Genomic DNA, 19,177 nt, shown 5'->3' with positions numbered 1-19,177 from the left:
AAGATTCTCATCTTACAGTCTATGTTAGCTAAAAGTCACCCTACCCCAGAATGGCCTGAATCTCTGCATGATTTAATCATTCAACAATATATACACAAAAATACCACTATATTCCACAATTGTGTCTTTTAAAGGATTTGGACGTGGCAGAGGCAGAGGGGCAGGAAGGTTCTCTGCTCAAAGCATGGGGTAAGTCATGGTATCCTAGTTACTCTAGTTTCTCTCCCTCACCTTGTCTACATTTGTGCCCAACTAGTGGTTTTCTGTACTTCTAACAGTAGTAAAAATTGCGTCATTGTTGCAGTGGATACTAAATCCTAGCCTGTGCATGCTAACCTCCGAGCCACGCTTTGCTTTGATAGTGCTTCACCAGGGTAAGGGATGTGTTGCCCTTGGTGTTTAGCATCCCCTTCCTCACTCGGATAGCACCCCTGCTCTCTGTGGAGTCATTAAAACCTGCAGACACCAGTTGTTCCCTATGGAGAAGTGGGCATAGGTGCCTGATATCCTCAGTTGGCTAGTTGAAGGCCACAGCACAAGTGCTGCTGGGCCCAGCTATTGCACAGGAAATGGTTACGTAAGTGATCCGTGGTCCTGCGTGATAGTAGTAAAGACTGAGGGTTCTAGGTAGGTGCTATAACTAGCTTCCATTACTTCTAGGTGGTTTTTTTTTTTTTTTTTTTTTCCGGGACAGGGTTTCTCTGTGTAGCCTTGACCATCCTGGACTCACTTTGTAGACCAGGCTGGCCTCGAACTCACAGCGATCCACCTGCCTCTGCCTCCCGAGTCCTGGGATTAAAGGCATGCGCCACCACGCCCGGCTGGTTTTTTTGTTTTCTTTATTTTTTGCATGTGGCAGGATAACTCAAAATATCAATCCCCAGCTGTTTGTTAGTTACTTCTGTGTCTAGTGTAAAACTGAGTGTAGCCTCTCAGTCTCAGCAGCCCAGTGTGCTTGTATGCTGAACCATCTCAGTAGCCCTTCAGTTAATGAAATGATTTAATGAAAACACAGAGAAGTGCTGAACAAGACATTTCCCTACCTATATTCATGTATAAAGAAGAATATAATTCCATTCAAATCAAGGTTGAGGGGCTAGAGAAACAGTTCAATAGCTAATATCCATTGCACTTTTCTGGCCTCTGGGCAGGTGGCATACACATGGTGCGTATGTGTACATATAGGGAAAACACTCATACACAGAAAATAAAAATAATTTAAAAACATTGACTGTGATGACACAGACACTTCTTTAATCCCTACACTGCAAGGCAAGAGGCTGGCAGATCTCTGTAAGTTCAAGGCTACCTTAGTCCACGTAGAAAGTTCCGTGACAGCCAGTGTTAAATTGATATTCCTTTATGAAAAAATTGACCTCCCCTGAAAAAAGCCTGACATGGATTTTGACACAGGGGAAAAGAGACATGTTAATTTTTAAAAATTAAAATATTTTATTTAAATTTATGTGCCTTGGTGTAAGGGTGTCAGATCTTGAAGTTACAGACAGTTGTGAGCTGCCATGTGGGTGCTGGGAATTGAACCCGGGTCCTTTGGAAGAGCAAGCAGTACTGTTAACCACTGAGCCTTCTCTCCAGCCTGAGACATTAATTCTTGATATGTTACTTGTCATTGGAATTTTTAAAAAGATGTAATTTTAATGTTTCACATGTGAGCCTGAGTGTATGGTTGTGTACCACGTACATGAAGGTTCCCATGAGACCAGAAGAGGTTTCCTAGGTACTGAAGTTGTGAACCATTTTGAGGTGTCGTGTGGTGCTGTGTCTGGAACCAAGTGCTGCAAGAGCAGCAAGTACTCTGGGCCACCTGACCCTTTTCTTCAGCCCCCAGTGGGAGTTTTTACTGGTGTTCTTTCGTGGCGGGAAAGGCTTCCAGGTCTTCAAAGACCATATCATAGAAACTTGCAGGCCCTTTATGCACGTAGATAGATGGTCCTGAAGCAGACTTGGCTGGAGGTGTAGTTGGTAGAGCGCCTCCCTAGCATAGGCAAAGTCAGCCCTGTGGTCAGTCCCAAGCACATTAGAAAACTGGACATGGTGGTACAAACTTGTAATCCCAGGAAGTTTGTTATGAGTTATCCACCAGACACAACGACTTGGACATGGCTTCAAGCCAATGCAAAGGCCTTATTAGCAACTGCTCTGGGCAATTGCAGCCCCGAGCCGTTCTCAGAATGGGCACAAAACCACATTCTGGGTTGACACACTTCAGTGAGAACAGTTAGCCAGAAGTTGAACTACAGAAGCCAAAGAGAAAGGTTAGTATATCTAAGGCATCTAGAGGCTTTCCCAGAAGTGTAGATTTGGAGGATTGGCGAGTGTTGCTGCCCATGTGCTGTGTTCTGGGGTCTGTTAGAGTGTCAGAACTTTAAGGTCATCTTCAGCTACATAGTGAGTTTATACATGAGATGACTATGTCTTCAAAATGAAAAAAAGAGTCGGAGCCTCGTGCCTCCATCCTAGCACTTGGGAGGCAGAGGCAGGTGTATTTCTGTGAGGTCAAGGCTTGCCTACACCACATAGTGAAACGCTGTCTCAAAACAAAAAACAAAACTTTTTAATTATTGGGCCTAGTGGTTATTAAAGATGCTTCTGACCAAGACTTGTGACCTAAGATTTCTGTCCCTGGGATCCTTACAGTAGAAGAAGAGAACATTCTCCTGAAAGCTGTTCTCTGGTCTCCATGGAGCACATGCCAGTCTCCCACACATTAAAAAAAAAAAAGAAAAGAAAATCTGTATCAGGCTGGTTGTGGTAGCACAAGCCTTTAATCTAAGCATTTGGGGGGCAGGCAAATCTCTGTAAGCTTAAGGCCACAGTTGGTTTACATACTCAGTTCCAGGGCAGCCACGGCTCCATTGAAAGACCCTGTCTAAAGCCAAACCAAACCAAAAAGACCCAAACAAACAAGATCGTCATTACAGGGGCTGGAGAGACTGCTCAGTTTAGGTTAAAAGCACTGGCTGCTTCTCCAGACAGATTGGGGTTTGGTTCCAAGCACCTTGCTCACAAGCATCTGTAACTCCAGTTGAGGGAAACTCAGTGCCATCTTGTGGCCTCTGAGGGTACTTCAAGTATGTGGTGCATAGATCAAAGTAAACAGTTAAAAAAACAACTCCATCACAATAGCTTAAAACTTACTTAGCTGCCATTAAGTACAAAGGGAGAGAGGCCTTTTACAGCAGCCTGTTGAAGGAACTGGAGCTGAATTCGTTTGGAATATTTTATTTTTATGTTTTGTTGTTCGAGACAGGGTCTCTCGGTGTAGCTTTGGCTGTCCTGACGTTTGCTATATAGACCAGGCTGGTCTTGACTTACAGAGATCTGTCTGCCTCTGCCTTCTCAGTGCTGGCCAAATTTGGCATGTTTTTATACAGTTTATTTTGTGCTTTTGATGCTTGCTTTAGTTGCTTCTTTACTTCAAATCCCAGGACATTCAATCCTGCAGACTATTCAGAGTGCACGTCCACAGAAGGCTGCGGAACAAAGTTGGTGGTTTGGGAAGCTGCTCAGAATGGTACAGATGAGGGACCTGGTGAGTGTTTTGTTTGTGTTAGAAGTCTTTAATTTTGTGTTAGAAGTGTTTAATTCTGTCTGTACTGTGCACAACCACACTCTGAGGTGCTGTGAACCAAGATAATTTATTTGTGTGTATATATATGCATATCTGTATGTGTAGGTAAGCACATACTATGGCAGGTATGTGGGGGCAGGAGACAACCGTCCAGAGTCAGTTGTCTGCTTCCTAGAGGCTCCTGGGATCAAAGTGTGAGGTCTTTAGGCTTGGCATCAAAGTTACTGTCAAGTCTTGCCAGTGCTTTTCCTGTTTGTTTGTTCTTGCTATTATTTATTTACAATTCATTATTACTTATTTAGGTTTTTCAGGACAGAGTTTCTTTGTAATAGCTCCGGCTTGGTAGATCAGGCTGGGCTTGGCTCAAACTCAAAGAGATCAGCCTGCCTCTGCTTCCCAAGTGCTGGGGTTAAAGGCATGAGTCATTATGCTTGGTGTACTTTTATTATTTTAAAATCTGTGTATGCATGTATATGTGTGTATGTTGGTCTGTGCCATGGGGAGCTGAAATTACAGGTGCTTGACAACTACCTAATCTGGATGTTGGAAACCAAATTCATGTCCTCTGTAAGATCAGTGTGCATGTTTAACCTCTGAGCCATCTCTGCAGCCCTGTCTTTCCTCTTCAACAATGTGATGAAGGCCAGCCCTGCTTATGTCTTAGGCTAGCTTTGAGCTACTAATTTTATCTCAGCCGCAGGAGTGCTAAAGTGATAGGTGTGTGCCAGCACTTCCAGCCAGGAGGAGAAGTTAAGATGATTTATTTTTATGGTTATTGGTGTTTTTTTGTTTTGTTTTTTCAAGACAAGGTTTCTTTTGTATTCTTGCCTGTCCTGGACTCACTTTGTATACCAGACTATCCCAGAACTCACAGAGATCTGCCTGCCTCTGCCTCCTGAGTGCTGCGATTAAGCTTTTTTTTTTTTTTTTTAATCTCTTTGAGGCCGGCCTTGAACTTACAGATTCACTTACCTCAGACACTCAAGTGCTGGGATTATCACTCTCTTTGCTGTTAAGTCCGTGATGAGGCATTAACATCATGATACGCTGGGCATAGGGGAATAAGATTGGTCACCGCATGATAGCCCGGATGTAGAAAGCAGTGGCCTGGAGAATTTATAGCTCCCAAGGTCACACTGACCTTAGGGACCCACTCCCAGTGAAGTTTAATTTCCTGTGGTTTCTAGAATATCCCAGCATATTGACCCACCTGGGGCCAACCCCTTTTCTACAGTGAGTCTTTAGGGGTCGTGTCATGTACAACCATGGCCATCTGAGGAGCTCTAAAGCCTCTCAAATTACCAGCAAAATTGACGTTGCTTGACTAGACTCGTCAAGGGAAATAACTTGTTTCATACATCATAGAGAATACCAGAAATAGTTTCATGCCTTGGGCTTGTAGCTCTGGCTACAGGTGTGATGTCCAACACTTTTTATGAATGAAATATAAATTTATATTAACTTTTAAATTCTGTATACCGTAGTAGTAGTGAGTGGGTTTGCTCACCATACACACAGCACTGGATTCAATCCCTGGCATCACCACTGACAAAAGAGACAGGCTAAAGAGATGGCTCGGCTGTTAAGAGCATTGAATTGCTCCTCCAGAGGACCCTGGTTTTAGTGTCAGCACCCACAAATCAGGCAGCTCATCCATCCTCCCTGTAATTTTTAAATTCAGGCACACACACATAAAAAAAAAAAGTGTGCTTGCAGACAGACAGACAGACAGACACACACACACACACACACACACACACACACACACACGGAGTTTAAGAACAGAGCCCAGTCTTATGGAACATATTGCTATTCCCAGAGATTTGGGAGACTGAGGATTGAAGTTAGGACAGCCTTGGCTTACATAGAAGACCCTATCTTTAAAGCACAAAACAAAAGTGAGGTTGGAGAGATGGCTCAGTTGTTTAGCACACTTGCTGCTCTTACAGAGAAAACCTGAGTTAGGGTCCTAGCACCCACATGGCAGTCCACAACCAGTCGGCTGCAGGGATCTCATGTTCTCTTCCTTGGGCACCAGGCACATGGTGTACATTCATACATGCAGGAAGATATTCATACATGTAAAATATTTTCAGAATTATAATTGGTTAACTCTTAGACATGTACACAGAAGAATAACTCACAGGCTCAAAAGTTTCATAGCATAATTTTACAATTACCCCAAATAGGAACAAGTGTCCATGAAATGATGTGTCAGTGAGCAGAATAAGGAATGCCCACCAGTGGAATTGTAGGCATAAAGAGGACTCTGTGCAGTGGGATATGACTTTCTCACGTACTCTGGTGCCTCACATTTGACCACGTCCCCTGGAGGGGGAGACCTGGTGGCACTCAGAGGAAGGATAGCAGGTCACCAAGAAGAGACTTGATACCCTATGAGGATATACAGGGGGAGGCAATCCCCCTTAGGAACAGTCATAGGGGAGGGGAATAATGGGAAAATGGGAGGGAGAGAAGAATGGGAGGATACAAGGGATGGGATAACCATTGAAATGTAACAAGAATAAATTAATAAAAAAAATAAATAAAAATAAAAAGGACTCTGTGGCCCTGGGTTCCTGGTCCCAGCAGCCTTTTATCCAAACACCTCCACACCTGGAAGGGAAGTTGCAAGGCTTTCCACCCTCCCAGTAACACTGGGCTAGTTGTGCAGTGCTCCATGGTTTCCTGCTCCACCTGCATTCATGACGCCACCTCGTGCCATGTACTACAACAAAACTCTCTGTTACGACGACCATGTCACGCCTAGAAGACAGCATTTCACAAGAGCCTCCCCATCTTCTTTCCGCCGCCTCATCCATGATGTGTCTGAGCCTTACTCCAGGTGTCCCCTTTAAAGCTGAGCTCTCATTAGTCACGTAGACTCTATTTTACCAGAGATGCCTTATTACATTAACTGTAGCCATAGCACAGAGGAGCTTCTGGCCAAGGTTGAGAGCAGCTCTAATCTGCAGTGCAGGTTTTTTTTTTCTTAAAGTAATTTGATAGTTAAATAAATTGTCAGTATGCTATAATCTACCCAGTTGTATACTTTAAAATAGCGGATAGTTGTTGGTAATTACATGTCAGAGCCAAAATGAGCGTTTATCATAAAACAGTAGTAAAGACCTTCCAGAGGTCTTGAGTTCAATTCCCAGCAACCACATGGTGGCTCACAGACATCTGTAGTATGATCTGGTGCCCTGTTCTGGCCTGCAGGCGTACATGCAGGCAGGACACTGTATGTATAATAATAAATAATTCTTTTAAAAAATGTGTTTGTAAAATGGATGTAGTGGCTCATGCCCTTAATCCCAGCACTCAGGGAGGCAGAGGCAGGTGGGTTGCTGTGAGTTCAAGGCCAACCTGGTCTATAAAAGCGAGTCCAGGATAACTAGGTCTACATAGAGAAACCCTGTCTCAAAAAAACCAAAAATAACAAAAAGAATTTGTCTGTATGCACATAGGTATGGATTCTTGTGCCCGTGTGTATACCCGCAGAAACCAGAACTTGGCAGCATGTGTCTTCTCTTTACTCTTCTCTATCTTTGATGTTTTTTCTTTTTTTGTGAGGGAGTGTGAGTATACACACACATATGCTCTGAGGTCTGAAGACTTTCCACCAGTGAGTTCCAGGAATGGACTCAGGACATCAGACCTGTCAGGAAGCACCTTCACTCACTTACCTATCTTCTGGACCCAATGCTTTAATGGGTCAGTTAGGCATAATAAGACATTAGCAATTAGAGCTAATTAAGTGAAGTAAAAACCGTCAAAAGTATTGTATGAATGTGGTTGATGCTTTGTTTCTAGAATTTTCCATTTAATACGCTTGGGACTTGGTCACTCCGTGGGGAGGACTGTTGTAATACATTAACTTTATTTTACCTGTTGACCAGCTTTCCTTTTTACTTCGATCCACAGAAGGGATGACAAAGCCTCACAGTATATGTCAGGAGCTTCCAAGTAAAAGTTCTTATGGACTCAAAGGTATGCTTTTGTTTTGAAATTTTGCGTAGTTAAGAATCAGAAGGGCTGGAGAGATGGCTCAGTGGTTAAGAGCACTGTCTGCTCTTACAGAGGACCCCAGCAATTCCCAGCAACCATCTATACTGGGGTCTGATGCCCTCTTCTGACATTCAGGTGGATGTACAGATAGAACAGTCATATACATAAAAATAAAACTTAAAAAAAAAAAAAATCACACAGAAAGCCTGCCTTGGTGGTGCACACCTATAATCCCAGCACTAGGGAGTTAAGAGGAAGGCAGATCTCTGTGTGTTCCAGGCCAGCCTGGTCTATAAAGCAAGTCCAGGATGGCCACATAGAAAAACCCTTTCTCTAAAAACCAAAAAGAGCAAAACAAAACAAAAAACCCGAAGTGAGTATGTCATTCATGGCCAAAGTGTTCACCTAGGTGTGACTCCAGTGCTACGTAAACTAGGCATGTTGCTGGGTACAGATTGGACTGAACTTGAAGCCAGTCTCAAAAGAGAAGGAATAAACCTTTCTGGAAATGGTAAAGGCACATGTCCCCAAATCCTGATGAGTTTGATCTTGGGAACGCATAAGATGAAGACAACAGACCCTTAAAAGTTGTCCTCTGGGGAAAAAAAAAAAGTTGTCCTCTGACCTCCTCATTCATGCTGTGACACCTGCAACCCACCCCACTCCCACCACAAAATAATTAAAACTAACAGGTTTCTTAAATTTTTAAAGTTGTTCGGTTCCTATACAACATGTGATGTTCAGGCCGAGTTTAGTGCTGCACACCTTTAATGCAGCACTCTGCAGGCAGGTAGGTGGGTCTCTTAAGTTCAAGGCTGTCCTGGGAGTTTTAGGGAGTTTTTAGGATAGCCAAACTGAATGCTGAGACCCTGTCTCAAAAACCAAAAGAGAAGAAGAAAGAGATGGTGGGGGGCTAGGGGCCGGAAGGAGATTGTGCTGTCTTCATTGAGCAGCTGTGTTACACTGCTCTGCCCCATGGCTTCGTGCGTGCCTATCCTGCTGGGAGTGAGCTTTGCCTGCATTGTCCCTTGTAATGTATATGTTACCAATTCACTCATTCCAGCTAACTCACCTTAAACACACTGAAGCTGAAAATGATGTCATCAAATTATCCCATATATTTTGGGTTATAGGACAATAGATCTGAAATTCTGTCATTCTCATGAAATTCTTACTGAAAAGTTTGAATGTTGTAGAATTGTTAAGAATCCAAGTTCAACTCCTTCCATAGCCAGTGAGTGGTGGTCTTACCCTGCAGGGTATATGGCAGGTTTTCCCAGACAGAGCAATTCATAGTGCTACAGCTATCACTATGCATTATGTCTTTCTGCTTAGAAACCAACTCAGGGGGCTGGAGAGATGGTTCAGAGGTTAAGAGCACTGTATGTTCTTCCAAAGGTCCTGAGTTCAATTCCCAGCAACTACATGGTGGCTCACAGCCATTTATAATGAGATCTGGTGCCCTCTTCTGGCCTGCAAGGGGTACATGCAGGCAGAATACTGTATAAAGGACTAAACAAATATTTTAAAAAATCATTTCATTAAAAAAGAAACTCCCTTAAAAAAAAAAAAAGACTTATCTATTATTATGTATACAGTGCTCTGCTTGCATGTACATACCTCTGTTCCCCAACACTGGGCTGGCTGTGCTCAGCTTCTGCATGAGTTACTGTTAATGTAACTCCGTTCTCCATGCTCACACAGCAAACTCTCTGTCACCCTCTAGCATTTCCCTAGCCCCTCTGTGTCCCCAGCCTCTCTGTGTCCCCAGCCCCTCTGTGTCCCCAGCCCTGCCGCATGGATACTGAGAATTGACTTCAAGTGCTCCCACTTCTACAGTACGCACTTGACTGACTGAGCGAACTCTTCAGCACTTTACATATTTATATGTTACTATTGAGTTTTTTGAGGTTTCAAAACAAGCACTCTAATGTTAGGCTGTATGCTGCCCTGGTAATCCAGATTGTTTGTTTGTGTGTGTTTGTTTTATATTGTTTTTTTGAGATAGGCAGGGCCTCACTCCTTAGTCCTAACTATGATGGAACTATATCTGCCATAGTGCCCTTGTGCCCTTGAACTCCTAGAGATAGCTCTTGATTCTGCTGGGAGGAAGGTGTGTCCCACCATATCCTAGGACTCAATTTTATATTAATCAAATGTATATCATAAGAAATAAATTTATTGGTGATTGTGGGGGTTTTGTTGTTTGTTGTTTTTGGCATGTTTGTATTTTCTTAATAGCAGAATTGCTAAAAATATTTCTTATTACAGTTTGAGACATTAATTTGATTTAAGCATATAGCTCTGGGTATTTTATAGAAACTTGTTTTGTTTTTATGTTTGTTTGGTTGGTTTGAGTTTGGGTTTGTTTTTTTGTTTGTTTGTTTGTTTGTTTGTTTTTTCGGGGGTTGGGGGCGGTGTTGGGAAACAAATTTCTCCGTAGCCTTGGCTGTCCTGGGCTTGCTTTGTAGTCCAGGGTGGCATTGAACAGAGATCTGCCTGCCTCTGCCTCCCAAATGCTGTGCTACTGTACCTGAATATAGAACCATTTTTGTTTTTATCAAGAAGAGACTTAAAGAAGTCCCTAATGAGGTGAGTTGTTATCTTATATGACTCACAGACTTAGTAGTTGCTGACTGACTTTGACTGTCCTCTGTCAGGTGCCTGGAAGAACTCTGTGGAAGAGTGGACAGCAGAAGACTGGAGTGAGGATGTGAGTGTGCCCTCTGTTCAGACTTCCTCTTGGTGTGTGTCATAGCCTCTCTGCTTCAGAGAAGAGCCCGGTGCTGCTTAGCTTCTTTTTTTTTTTGTTTGTTTGTTTGTTTGTTTGTTTTTCATCTGTCCATGCTTCCCAAAGAGTTGGCTTCTTTAGCACATGGGTCTAAGTAAAAAGATTTTTGTTTGTTGAGACACTGTGTCTATAAGTGGCCTTGGCTGTCCTGGAACTCTAAACCAGACTGGTTAAACTCAGATCCTCCTGGTTCTGCCTCCCAAGTGCTGGGTTAAAGGGACATTCCACCACGTCCAGTGGTTTCTTTATTCTTGTCTTGTTTTTTTGCTGGTTTTTGAGAGAGTTTCTCTGTGTAGCTTTGCTTGTCCTGGAACTCACACCATAGACCAGGCTGGCCTCAAACTCACAGAGATCCACCTGCCTGTGTCTCCTGAGTGCTGGGATTAAAGGGGTGGGCCAGAGCATGGTGCCAGTAAAGGCCAGAAGAAGACATTAGATATCTTGGAGCTGCAGTTAGAGATGAGTGTGAGCAACTGTGTGGGGGCTAGGAATAATTAGAAAATGGATCTTAAACCTGAGCCCCTTAAACTGTGGGTTAGTGGGACCTGTTAAGTGGTTGCATATCTAAATGTGGAGGTTCTCCAACTAAACTCAGGTCTGTGGCTGAGCATTGTGTGTCTTCTGTGTCACTTTAGTTCTGACACAGAACACAGATAGATGCTGGCTTAGGCTAGGGACTGTGCATACAGTGTTTTGTTGTTACAGAAACTAAAGCTTTACCACGAAAATACAGGCATCACGTGGCTGCAAAGACAGTTCTGTGGTTAAGAACACTGTCTGAGCCGGGCATGGTGGCACACACCTTTAATCCCATCACTCATGAGGCAGAGGCAGGCGGATCGCTGTGAGTTCGAGGCCAGCCTGGTCTACAAAGTGAGTCCAGGACAGCCAAGGCTACACAGAGAAACCCTGTCTCAAAAACCAGCTAAACAAACAAACAAACAAACAAACACACCAAAACGCTGTCTGCTCTTTCAAGGTCCCGAGTTCAATTCTCAGCAACCATGCGATGGCTCACAACCATCTATAATGAGATACGCTCTCTTCTGGCCTGCAGGCGTGCACACATGCAGACAGAACATTGTATGTATAATAAAACATCATGGTTTCCTCCCATCATTCTCAGCATGAAAATCTTAAATTAGCACCTAACTCTTGATTATACTGGGTCAGATTTCCAAAGTTGTTCTTTGAGTTGCTAGCTTAAGTTTCATAAAAAATTGTGAATTTTGGTTTAGGATTACAACAGAATTTCCAACAATTTGTAAAATATTCTTAAACATCTACCATTTTGTACTGTAGTTTTAGGTCAGGTCATTACACCATTGACAATAATAAAATCAGAGTATCAATGAACTCTGAAAAATGCTGAAGATATTCAAAATTTAAACATTTTAAAAAATTATTTATTGGTGGGGGAAGAGCTGTGCCTTCAAGTGTAGGCCAAGGACCAACTTCGGAATTGATGCCTCAGGCACACATGTACAAGCATACGGTCACATAATATTAAAAAAAAAAAATCTAAAAATCACAAGCCTATGACTTTAAAATGAAATAAAAATTACAATGAAATAGAAAAGACTCTATCTTTAGAGGAAAAAAAATCAAGCTTTTCCAAGTTCCCTGCTTCTCGGCACTCTGCTGCTCTGTGGTGTGAGCTCACATGGGGCACTCAGGCTAGGACAAGAAGGCTGCAGGCACACTGCATTAGTTTCCTTTTCTGGGCAGGCTTACCTGCTGGCTTGTGTGTGTTTAGTTTCCTTTAGACACCTTCTAGGTGACCGTATGCTTTGGTTTTGTACAGACCAAGAGTAAAGTTTTTTTTCCTCTTCCCACAGCTTACGGAAACTAAAGTCTTCACGGCTTCGTCTGCCCCAGCGGAGAAGCACGCCACAGCTGGGCAGAGGTGAAGGCTCCCGCTGCGTTTACTTTGCCTTGTTCTCACGCGAGGCATAATCAAAACTTGGCTTTAGGACGACTGTTCACGGTTTTCACTCTAATCTTCCAGTTTCTTTTTCACGTGCCTCTATTCCGTAGTTCACTCACTTCTTACTGTTGTGTCTAGTGCTGAGTGAATGGCAGCTGTTCTTGTGATTTGTCAGCGTCGGTGCAGAGCTTATCCTAAACGTACTTACAATTCATAATTACTGACTTATTTACAGAATAAGCCGGGTTGTAGTGGCTCACACTCTGTAAGTTCAAGGCCAGCCTGATCTACTGAGGGAGTTCCTGGACAGCCAGGGCTACAGGGAGAGACTTTTTCCTGAAAAACAAAATGAACAAAAAATATTTTCTACATTAGTTTTTTTGGCTTTTCTTCGTGCATTTGTTTAGATGGTCCCTAACCTAATTTAAACACCATTTTAAATAGGTATATAGTTTTAATGTGCTTAAATTCCAGAAAAAGAGGGGACTTTGAGGTTAGCATCTTTTTGTGTGTGCCTGTGTGAGGATGCAGGAGGCTAGGGGACAGACAGCCTGTGTTGTTCTTCAGGAAGCCTGTCCATCCTGAAAAACATCTTTTTACATTGTTTGTTTTGTGTGCTTGTCCCTGCACACATGTGCCTCCTGCCCATGTGCCTCCTGCCCATGTGCCACCTTGCTTCTGTGGAAGAAGTCAGAGGTCAGAGGTCACCTTGTACGCTTCCGTTTTCTCCGTCATTTGGCTTCCATAGATCAAACTCAGGCTGTCCAGTTTGGCAGAACCTACTCTCCCAGTGAACCATCTCGCAGACCCCTGGCCCATATTTGGGGGTGGGGGGCGATAAGTTTTCCTCGGCTGGGTGTGGAGATTTGCTGGACAGGGGTCTTGAGTCCCCTCCTCTCCAGAACAGCACTCCTGGTTCCCTTCAGATAGGATATAACAAGAGGCCAGGCCCCAGAGACAGGCTCTCAGGGGTATTTACTATAAACAAAAAGCATATCCTCAATCTGCCCACCCCTTTTTACAACCCAGGGCCTTAAAACCCCTGGGGTTCCCTGGTTTTTGTCTTTTACTCCGTTTTCCTGGCTTTTTCCTTCCCCCCTTTTCTTTTATCTTTAGCTTAATCTTTTCTCTAGTCGGAATGTATGAAACTTAGTGCATGGATTAAAACCTAGTTCTTTGTCTCCTGGCTGTCTTATTCTGGCAAGAAAGTTCAGGGCCTTCCTTCACTGCGGCGGCAGTGGAAGCTCCTCTCCAAAGAGGAGGGTGAGAACCTGGCCTCTCTCTGCTGCAGACTGCAGGGACCCATCAGCTCCCTCACCGGGGCAGCAGCCACCCCGCCTTGTCCCAGCTTAGCGGCATAAAGTACGTGGACAGTGCGTCCTTTGGGGGTAAGGGAGGCAGGCATGCCTGGCTAGTATCAGCGCCTTGTGCTTGCTACCTTCCCCAGGACATCTGAAGGCCCAGGGAAAACACCTGTCTGTGCCCAGCTGGGAACTATTAGGTAGTCTACGCTGGCCTGGCCAGCATGCCTAAGAACCCACTTGTGTCCACCATGCCCTGCATTTGGTGATCAAGCTTATATTCTCTCTCTCTCTCTCTCTTTTGGAGACAGGGTTTCTCTGTGTAGCTTTGGCTGTCCTGGACTCGCTTTGTAGAGCAGGCTGGCCTGGTCTCTGCCTCTGCCTCCCAAATGCTGGGATTAAAGGCGTGTGCCATTACTGCCCGGCTCAAATTTATATTCTTGCACTTGTAAAGAAATCTCTTTACTGACTGAACTATGTGCAGTCCTGAGGATAGTAACACTTTTAAACTATTGGACAGTAAGGCTTGGTAGTTAGGGCTCACCTGTAATCCTAGCATTCCAGAGGCTGAGGCAGAAGGATCGTGGGTTTAAAGAGAATTGGTTATTTATAGTGAAACTGAACAAAAATGAATGTATACATAGCTGAGTTACTTTATTTCCCCTTCATAATTTTGATGTGTAGTCTAGATGCGGCCAGTGACTGTTATTAGAGTTTGGCAGTTCACTTTCATTTCAGTATGATGTGCATTTGCTTCTTTGTTGTTTGCTTGCTTGAGATAGGGTCTCCTGCAATCTGTATAGACTAAGGCTGGCCTTGAATCCAGAGACACACATGCACATCAGCCTCCCAATTGCTGGGATTAAAGGCGTGGGCCACCATGCGTGGTTTATTTCATTCAGTATGGTGTCTTGAGGAATCCAGCTATTAGCAGCTGTCACTAAGCATTTATGACTCACATCTTGTTTATTTCCTTGTAAGTGCTAAAATGCTGGCCACAGATCTGCATCCCGGAAACAATGATGCTGTGATTTCCAAGCACATATCTGATGATTCCATGTGGAATTTAGCTACTGAGTTTCCTGGGTTGAGATAAAATCTTCTTTGCTTGTCAACAGTCAGTAACTGGAATGTTCTTGGGGTTGCTAGGAATTGGAACTCAGGACCTCTGGAAGAGCAGTCAGTGCTCTTAACCTCTGAGCCATCTCTCCAGCCCAGAATGTTCCTTCTTATTAATGATTTTTTAAACTCTTTCTTATTTATTGTGTGTGTGCATTTTACTTTTTATTTTGGTGTATGGTCCATATGTGTGCAGAGGTCAGAGGACAGTTTGTGACGGTTGGGTCTCTCCTTCACCATGTGTGTCCCTTGGATTGAACCATGTTGTCAGGCTTGGGTGGCAGGTGCTATTATTCTCTAAGCTTCTGCAAGCCACCCGCCGGTCCAAACCCTGGGTTGGTTTTGTTTTTGTTTTTTTTTGTTGTTGTTGTTGTTGGTGGTGGTGGTGGTGGTGCTGTTTTGTGCTGCTTCTTCTTTTTCTTTGTTTTTTTGATAGTTCTCTTATTTATTTTTGAGACAGGGTCTCAATATAGCTCTGAGTGTCGTGGAAGTCACTATATAGACCAAAAATTTGCCTGCCTGTGCCTCCTAAGTGCTGGGATAAAAAATCTGGGCCACCATGCCCAGCTGTAGTGCCTCTACTGGAGACCCAGCAATACTGCTTCTCACTTGGGCCTTTCTACCTAACCTTTTGGAGGAGAACTTGCTCTGATTCTGGTAGTGTTGCAAGTTTTATGGTCAATATATATATTGTGTATATACACACACACACACACACACACAGAACTTATGTGTGTCGCTGGAATTGGGATATCATGATTAGAGCACTAACTTAGGTTTTGGATTATGAGCCTCAGAATTGAGATTGGTTTCAGGAGAGTAAAGATGATTGGGTAAAAGGAAAGGACCTCTGGCTAGAAGCTTGCCCAGTGTGAGCAGTAAAGCCTGCATGGTTTAACTACTGAGAACCTGTCTCACTGACTGGTGAGTTTCAGTCAGCTGTTAGGGGAAGCTTCTGCAGGGACTTTGGGACCAGCGTCCTAGAGAATCCTCTTTCAGGCCCCACTCTGGGGGGGGGGGGGGCGGTTGGTGTGGCAGGCAGTGTCTGTCCTGAACTTCAGTCTTCTTGAGGCCACGGGCTCACATTGGAATATTAGGTGGTCCTTTGTGCAGAGTGCTGGGGCCATTAGGATAACGTTGTTGTTAGAGTCGTTGCTAATTTGTAATTCTTTCATTCTTAAATATTTTAAAGAGACAATTACATGCTTAAATAAGTTATGAGACAGAATACAAAATTTATATGGATATTTAAAATAAATTTAAGACTTAAACTTGTACCATAGCTGAGTCTCTTGATGCTTTAAGAATATTAAATCACTGTTTCAAGAAAACTGATGCTTGGGGTGGTGGCGCACACTTTAAATCCTAGCACTGAGAAGGTGGAGGCAAGGGCAGCTCTTTAGTTAGGGGCTAGCCTGGTGTGCACAGTGACGCTTGTCTCAAAGCAAACAAAAATCAAGAAGTTCAAAGGGGAAAAGAAGAAACGAGATAAAGTCACAATGTGTGTAAGATGTTGCAGTCTTTCTCTTTGTATCACTGGATCCTCAGTGAAGATGCACGTCCTAAGTTGGAGTTTAAGCTGGTTATGTAACCTGTTACTGGTCACTCTGAGCTTCTGTCTTGATCTCTCTGAAACTCCATTTTCCAGTGGTTTTGCTTATTCAATCTCTAGCTTAAATTTTCTTCATATTGATTTGCTCTCTAGTTCACTGGCTGGTGCAACTTGCTCATGACAGCTGATTGCTGTTTGTCTTTCATCTGCTTAGCATTGATCTGGTGGCCTTGCTCCAGAAGCCTGTTCCTCCCACTCAAGCTACGGAAGTCAACTCCTTTGAAACGTCCCAGCAGCAAGGCTTTGGCCAAGCCCTTGTGTTCACAAACTCTCAACACAACAATCAGTTGGCATCAGGGACTGGCAACTCCACATCTGCCAACGCCTATTCTCCTCAAAGTTTGGTAATTCACTTTAATTTCAAGTTGGGGTCTTGAGGAATCCAGCCATTAGCAGCTGTCACTAAGCATTTATGGCTCACATCTTGTTTATTTCCTCGTAAGTACTATAATGCTGGCCACAGATCTGCATCCCGGAAACAATGATGCTGTGATTTCCAAGCACATATCTGATGAGTCCGTGTGGAATTTAGCTACTGAGTTTCCTGGGCTGAGAGAAAACCTTCTTGTTGAGTTCTTGTCAGTGAATGGTGCCTGGGACGAAGGCACCCTTTTATTAATGGAATCTTTCCACGTCTTTACTGTGGCTGTGCTTGTGTGTGTGCACATGTGCACGTGATGGCCCACTTGAAGAGAGTTGTTGTCACCTCTACTTTGTGGCCATCTTGGTAGCCCACTTGATTATCTTCCCAGTCATTTGGGAAGTCTAGGATAGCCAGGGCTAGAGAGACTCTGTCTCCAGAATGAGTTCCAGGACAGCCAGGGCAACACACTGAGAGACCGTGTCTGAGAAAACAAAGATAAATAAAGCAAAAGAGGAACCCTTGTTTTTGCTATTGCTCTGCTTACTTGTGGAGTGGCTGTTGTCCTTAGTCAGCTGGCACAGCACTGCTGGCGTTTCCCAGCCTCCTTGTATCTGTGTGAGCAAGGAGCACTCTGGACTGACCCCTGCTCTTCCTGTCATTACAGGCCATCACTGTTTGCTGGTTATAGAAGGTTTGTGTTTTGGTCTGTCAGCACATATTTTTGTCCTTTACTTGTTTTTGTTTTGTTTTGTTTGTTTGTTTGTTTTAAGTTTATTTTGGGTTGGAGCAAGTGCCCAAAAGATAAAAGTGCTTACTACTCTTGCAGAGGATCCAAGTTTGGTTCCCAGCACCTATGAATTAAAAATAGTAAATAAGTACTAATAAATAATAAAAATTTCCCCCAAGTTGGTAATAAATGTTTCTGTTGTCTTAACCTCACATCAGTATTAGGGAGAATGCATCTTTATTTAGCTGATTGCTGAGGCATAGTCAATTTTCTTTTTTTGTTTGTTTGTTTTGTTTGTTTGTTTGTTTGTTTTTTCAAGACAGGGTTTCTCTGTGTAGCCTTGGCTGTCCTAGACTCACTTTGTAGACCAGGCTGGCCTCGAACTCACAGCAATCTACCTGCCTCTGCCTCCCAAGTGCTGGGATTAAAGGCCTGCACTACCATGCCCACCTAGTCATATACTGTTTTCATATACTGTTTCTAAACCAAGTACATGAAAGCTCACCCATTCACATGATTCTAAAGACACTTGTGTTTGCATGCCTGGAGTAAACACTAAGGGCTTGTTCTCTTTATATCTCTAAAGTCATCCGTCCTTGGCTCAGGATTTGGAGAACTGGCACCATCAAAAATGGTGACTATCTCTAGCTCTCAGATTTTGGACAAGTTGAAAGCACCAGGTTTGAGCCCATTTCCTGCCACTTCAAATGCACAGCAGAGCAGTGCCAGCCCTCCAGCCACTACTGCTTCCTGGGACCTCAAGCCCTCAGCGCCCCAGGCCTCAGTCCTCAATCATTTTGGTAAGTATATATTTTCTGAGCTGGTTTATTATATTGAATCATCAGCAGAGCCTGTTGTATGTGCACAGTATGGAGCAGTTTGTTCAGAGTCTCTTAGAATGCACGCAGCTTTGGAAAGTTCGGTCAGTGGGCTTATTGTATAGTGCTACATATAATAACAGGAGTAGATAGATGCCTGGCTGGAAGAGAAGAGCAAGAATGCCGTGTGATGGCTCATTCTTGTGATCCCAACACTGAGGAGGTGGAGGCAGGAGAATTACCAGCCTAGGGTATAGTGTGAGACCCTGTCTCAGAGGCCAAGCAAAAGCCAGTGTGGGCGAGCTTGTCACATGCACTTCTCAGCACTTGGGAGGCAAAATTATCTCCTTCAGTTTGAGTATACATATTGAGTTCCAGGCCAGCCAGGACTATATAGTGAGACCCTGCAAAAAAACAAAAAACAAAAACAAAAACAAACAAACCCAAGCAGTTGGGGCTAGAGAGGTGAATTTAGCAGTTAAGAGTCCTGGTTGGTCCTCCAGAGGACCCCGGTTTGAATCCTAGCATCCACATGGCGATGCTTACAACTGTTTATAGCTCCAGTTTCAGGTAATCCAGTGCCCTTTTCTGGCCTTCATGGCCACACCCACAAATATGATACGTAGTGAAATAGCTATACACAAAAAAATAACTACTTGAAAGAGCAAGTAGGCAAGCAAGTGTATGATACCTGGAGCAGATGTGGGTAGTACTTGTGGGTTTTTATTAGAAGGGTCTAGGGATGCACCTCAGAGGTGCTTGGTTGCTATGTGTGAGGCCCTGGCCTCTAGTGCTGCACCACAAAGGATAAGAAAGCCCACAAGAGCTGTGACACATCCTTATCTGTCATTTTGTAGTGGCCATCATGACTTTACCAAAGCTTACTTTCTTTTTCTTTTTGGATTTTGGAGACTAAGT

At 43.7% G+C, this 19,177-nt stretch overlaps 1 protein-coding gene and 2 non-coding genes across 3 annotated transcripts in view; all 3 read left to right on the top strand.

Annotated features, from left to right (window-relative positions):
- Positions 1-19,177, top strand: part of Ubap2 (ubiquitin associated protein 2) — a 59,898-nt gene that overhangs the window by 27,990 nt on the left and 12,731 nt on the right. Inside the window, exons 7-13 of the mRNA XM_051157812.1 lie at positions 135-189; positions 3,450-3,553; positions 7,517-7,582; positions 10,261-10,313; positions 12,230-12,297; positions 16,505-16,694; positions 18,028-18,241. Coding sequence (XP_051013769.1) covers positions 135-189; positions 3,450-3,553; positions 7,517-7,582; positions 10,261-10,313; positions 12,230-12,297; positions 16,505-16,694; positions 18,028-18,241 — 750 coding nt within the window. The remainder of the gene's footprint in view (positions 1-134; positions 190-3,449; positions 3,554-7,516; positions 7,583-10,260; positions 10,314-12,229; positions 12,298-16,504; positions 16,695-18,027; positions 18,242-19,177) is intronic.
- On the top strand, positions 14,627-14,707 carry LOC127208039 (small nucleolar RNA SNORD121A). Its single transcript, XR_007833050.1, has one exon. It is a non-coding gene; the product is annotated as a small nucleolar RNA SNORD121A (small nucleolar RNA).
- LOC127208052 (small nucleolar RNA SNORD121A) lies at positions 16,820-16,900 on the top strand. Its single transcript, XR_007833051.1, has one exon. It is a non-coding gene; the product is annotated as a small nucleolar RNA SNORD121A (small nucleolar RNA).

The sequence above is a fragment of the Acomys russatus genome, chromosome 2, assembly GCF_903995435.1.
Source record: "Acomys russatus chromosome 2, mAcoRus1.1, whole genome shotgun sequence".
Classification (NCBI taxonomy): domain Eukaryota; kingdom Metazoa; phylum Chordata; class Mammalia; order Rodentia; family Muridae; genus Acomys; species Acomys russatus.
The sequence above is the reverse complement of the archived record's forward strand: the minus strand, read 5'-3'. Positions and strand labels throughout refer to the sequence as shown.